At 44.3% G+C, this 4,921-nt stretch overlaps 1 protein-coding gene across 1 annotated transcript; it reads right to left on the bottom strand.

Moving 5' to 3' along the window:
* Positions 1–1,355: 1,355 nt before the first annotated feature.
* On the bottom strand, positions 1,356–3,245 carry LOC115521281 (gamma-crystallin A). Its single transcript, XM_030326412.1, has 3 exons — positions 3,237–3,245; positions 2,890–3,132; positions 1,356–1,628 (listed from the first exon to the last, which is right to left on the bottom strand). Exons 1-3 carry the CDS (start codon positions 3,243–3,245, stop codon positions 1,356–1,358), a joined length of 525 nt encoding a protein of 174 aa, XP_030182272.1.
* Positions 3,246–4,921: the final 1,676 nt, after the last annotated feature.

Genomic DNA, 4,921 nt, shown 5'->3' on the forward strand with positions numbered 1-4,921 from the left:
CACCCCAAAAGTCTGTTGACACATGGGTTAATTTCTGGACTCTCGAGTCTATTTCATTCCCCTCTATGTCTACCCAATGCGAGTACCTCACTGTCTTGATTACTGTTGTGTAGTAAGTTCTGAAATCGAGAAATACTCCTACTTCACTCTTCTTTCTCAAGATTGTTTTGGCTTCTCTAAGTCCCTTGCATTTCCATATGAATTTTAAAATCAGCTTCTCAATTTTGACAAAGAAGTTAACTGGGACAGGGCACTATTTTTGCTTATATAAATTTGGAAAGAGAATTGGCATTCTGGGAGAGCAGCTTTAAGTGGAAAGAAACTCCAGAGGTACGCAGGAAGTAAATATTAATACTTCATTCTGCATGATTGAGTCTTTGGTAATTGAGTCCTGATAAAAATTCATATTGGAATCCAAAACAAAGTTGACCATATCGCACCGTTGAAAATGAGGGGACACTGAGGGTGCCTGAATTTTCTGCATTTGTAATGTAGAATAATAATATAATAATTATTGTATAATAATTTAAAAAGAACAAAGTGTGTTCACAATCTTTCCTTATCTTTTCATCATAAATGTACTGGGATTTAGTGAAGCAGGAATTTCTTATCCACTTGTAGTCTTCAATAAGGTAATTCAGGCACAGAGAGGGTAAGAAGTGACTTGATCAAAGAGATAAGCCAGTTAAGTAGGGTAACCAACCATCACGGTTTACCTGAGACTGAGGGGCTTCCCACGATGTAGGACTTTCGTTGCTGAAACTGGGAGAGTCCCTAAAAAAACTCATCTGAGTTGGTCACTTTACTAGTAATTAGCAGAAGCAGGAACGACTCAGGCCCTTTAACTCTTAGCATACACACTTTTCCTACCAGTTGAACGCATCAAGCATGCTTGACTTTCTCTACCTTGGGAATTCTGCGTAAAAACCCGTCTTCACTCAGCTTTTCTTGACTCGTCTTACCTGAGACTTCAGCTGCCCTAAGCTTTCCAGCAATCTCTTGTCTTTGGTGTCCCAGCCACAACTCATTCTATTTTCTTTTGTCGATAGTCGAATAGTTTTTCGTTCTATCTGCCCTTCCTCTCTTTTGCAGATCATGGGTTGTAGAAGCAGACATAGTGCTTCTCCCTGCTTCCCATGACGCCGAGTGGGGCCTTCACAAATACCGTTGCCTGACCGAGCGGAAGTCCGTAAACACTCAAAACACCTGATCTTCAGCGTCAGGTAAGTTGCCAGGGGTCACCATTCCTTAGAACTCAATTCTTGTTTAAATATGAACAAGAGTCACTTAGTGCCAGGAACACAATTTGTATCTTTATTGCAGTTTGACGTGGATCACAACAAGAAACACACAGCCTAGTACAAATCGATGACCCGTCTCAGAGAGCCCACTCTGGCATCCATGGCCCCCCAGTCGTGGTAGCGCCTGTAGTCCCCCGGCCTCAGCAGGTACTGCCGCCCCCGGTAGTTGGGCATCTCGTAGAGGACCCAGCAGCCCTCCAGCACGTGGAGGGAGTGGAGCTCATTGAGCCGGAAGCGATCGTGGATACAGGAGCAGTCCTCAGTGAGCTCGGACACAAGGCCTCCGTAGTCATCTCTCTCGTACAGCCTTATCCTGTGAGAGCTGGTCTGTTGTGACAATAAACAAAAGAAGAAAAATCAGTTGTGTGCCTCCCTGATCTCCGTAAAAGTGGCTCAGTCAGCCTGTACCTTCATGAAGCATGGTTTTCAAACCATCCTGCCGAGTATGTGTCCTTTCCTCACATTGTTGGAAATTCGTAATAAGTCAGGACGAATATTAAAATAAGACTGACCTGACCAGTGGACTGTCTTGTGGAAGAAACAAACATTGAAATAAAGGTCACAAAAGTCCTTTGTAGGAAACCATCGGGCCCAACTGTAGTTAGTGAGTCTGCAGAGAGGATGTGAACTCTTTTCCATTATGGCTGCATATAACTGAGTCCTAACAAGCTTGTTTCTAAGTCGCTTTTCACTCAGAATGTACAACAGTTTGTATTTACTCTGACATGTCTGACATTTTACCAAGTCACCTGAGCCATTTGAAGTTCTTGCTTCAAAGAAATTCCTCTTATATTTATATGTCTTTTTGCATCTGCAAATTTCTCTAGCCTACTTTTGGTTTCACTTCTTGAATCTGCTTGTCATACCACATAATTTGGTATCATCAGCAATCAGAGACACAAACTCAACATGTTTGACAAACATGAAGCAGTGCTCTGAGGAGGACCATGGCCCATGACTCTCAATTAATGACCCTGGAGAGAAACTAGGTGATAATGACTCCTGGGAGGCAGGGAGGAAGCTGAGACATATCGTTCTAGTTTCTAGATCCTTATGCCATAGAGGCTGCATAGAAAACAGTCACTAATACAGTCAGCACACATTACACTGATATTGTTCTCCCAGAGTCTATTAAGTGTTTAATAAAAGGCAATGATCTAGGATAGGCTTTTAGCTATTCTGAGCAAGGTGATGTTTATTTCGAATTTAGGGATCAGCTAAAAGCCACCAAATTTAACTTTAGCGGCTATGTTGTTGTGATTTCTTGTGCCCTAAAAACAATCTTGTCCTTTTTTCTTTTTTAAGTCTTGTCCTTAAGTAAGAAAAAAAAAAGAGAGAGAGAGAGACAGGTTCCAGTGATTCATAAGCCTACTCACAATTTTCTCGCATTGGGTAGACATAGAGGGGAATGAAATAGACTCGAGAGTCCAGAAATTAACCAATGCTCTCAAGGCTTGAGAGCCAGGCATTGCTATCCTTACTGTGAACGCTAGTCCTGGGTTGAAACAAACTGACTTTTTTACAAACAGGAATTTACGACGACGGATCAGTGATGCTTTCGCATCAGTCTGGTTGAAGCAAGACTCACGTAAGGGATGGCCCGGCAGGAGCGGACCGAGTCGCTGAGGCCCATCCACTGCTGGTAGTCCGGGTAGTCCCCGCGCCGCAGGAAGTACTGGTGGCCCTGGTAGTTGGGGCGCTCGTAGAGCATCCAGCAGCCGCTGTCCACGCGGATGGAGTTGCAGCGGCTGAAATAGGGCTGCAGGTTGGGGCAGTCGCTGCTGCACTCGTAGCAGCGGCCCTGGAAGCCCCGGTCCTCGTAGAAGGTGATCTGAGGTGGAAAACAAGGGGACAGCCAAAAGTCAGCGGGGGAAGTGCCCCGAACACAGCAGGCGCTCAACAGACATGGCATGGCACCTTGCTCGGGTGGCTCACCTTCCCCATGGTTGTCGGCAGCGATGATCAGCGTCCAGTGTGATGGGGACAAGAGTGGCAGCCGGTATATATAGCAGGAGGGCTGCTGCGTTGGCAAGAACAACACAAAAGGGGCCTGGGGGTAGTGCGTGAGGGGATTTCTATGTTCTCTCTCTTTTTTTCATTTGGGATCATGGGGCAGGGGGCTCTCATTCTCTCTGGCATTTTCGAGTTCTCCTCACTAGCTCCAGTGAAAGGAATTGAAGTCAGCAGAGCCATTATGACCTTGGAGACAAAGGGCGCACTTCTCATCCTATGCAGCTCTCTAGAAATACATTACATGCCCAGCATTTTGTGGTGTTTGCCTATGGAAACTGCTGAGATGAGGTTGGTGGTTCCATCTGGGGTGACTCATGACAATCCTATGAGTTCCAGAAGGACTTGAAGTGCTAAGGGTGACCAAAAAAATCCTCTAATTGAGCGACAATTACATTTTCTAAACTACCTCATCAGTATGATATGGTTTTGATAAAAGCATTTTGCGTATGCTTATGTAGGGGAAAACAAAGATAACAACGGTGTATGTATCCACCAAAATGTCAGTTGTGGTTATCAATAAATGGCAAAGTGATAGGTCCTAGTTTTATGTTTTTATTTCTCCTTTTGGTTGTTTTTGATTGCCTTATTTTTTTTTTTTACATAAGTATATATTACTTTCATGGGATGAGAAACAAACTCAATTTGTAATGTATAACTTTGAGTTGCTGGTGAAAAGCAGCAAATTTTGAAACTAAGTATATTTTGTTTTGAGCTCGAACACTTCTCCTTGGGCTAAAAAAAAAAAAAGAGATTTCCCGAGACCCTGTGAGACCCTCTGAGAGCAGGAAAACATACAGGATCCTTCCATTCCCTCTCTCCCACCAACGGTCGTCTAAGGTTGCTTTTTGTTTTCAGAACTAGCATCATGATTTGCCTGATTTTTCCTTTCCTGGAGTGTCACTGCTTCCTAGAACCCAAGTGACTGCCCAAAGAGCTTTCTCCACCACTGCCAACCTATTGACTCGTCTTTGTCCCCTGTGGGTATGTAGAAAGATGGCAGTTTGTGATTCATGGAGGGCTCCGAGAGTATAGCCAACCACAGCTACCAGTGAGTGTTCACAACACCATTTGGGCAGGTCTTGGGCAGCACGTGAAGCAGATGTGCAGATGGCAAAAGGAGAGACAGCAATAGCCACAGAGGAAAAAAAAATGTTCCCTCACAATTAGCAGGGCTAGACCAAAGAAAACCCGGCGAAGTCCTAGGAAGCTAGACAGTGTATCCACAGGTCACTGATGTATCTTCAGTCTCCACCTAGTGCTGCAGGCCTCGGGTAAACTTCAGTTACAGCCGCAACTGAACCCGTGTGGAAAAGGCGGCATCGGTCTCCCCAGCCATACCACCGCATCGGGACACCCCACCATTTTCAGCAAAAGCCAACAAACGAAACACCGGTTTTTGCACCTGTTTCTGCAGAAAGGTGACACATCAAAACCTCAGAAGGGGTGAAATCTGTACTCACGTTCATTTGGTCAAATTATTGCTACATGTATTTACAAGCTACACCAGTGCTTAATCAGCTTTTTGCAAAGTGCTGAAGGACTAGAACATTTTCTTTTCCTAGTAGATATTATATTTATTGAAAGAAAGCCTACACTCATTTTTCCTT

This window comes from Lynx canadensis, chromosome C1 (assembly GCF_007474595.2).
Source record: "Lynx canadensis isolate LIC74 chromosome C1, mLynCan4.pri.v2, whole genome shotgun sequence".
Taxonomy (NCBI): Eukaryota; Metazoa; Chordata; class Mammalia; order Carnivora; family Felidae; genus Lynx; species Lynx canadensis.

What these genes read in the sequence shown, in the direction of transcription:
- LOC115521281 (XM_030326412.1), bottom strand. An exon ending in CCTGCCGGGCCATCCCTTAC is followed by an intron (nt 1,629 to 2,889) that starts GTGAGTCTTGCT and finishes TTGTCACAACAG; the next exon opens with ACCAGCTCTCACAGGATAAG.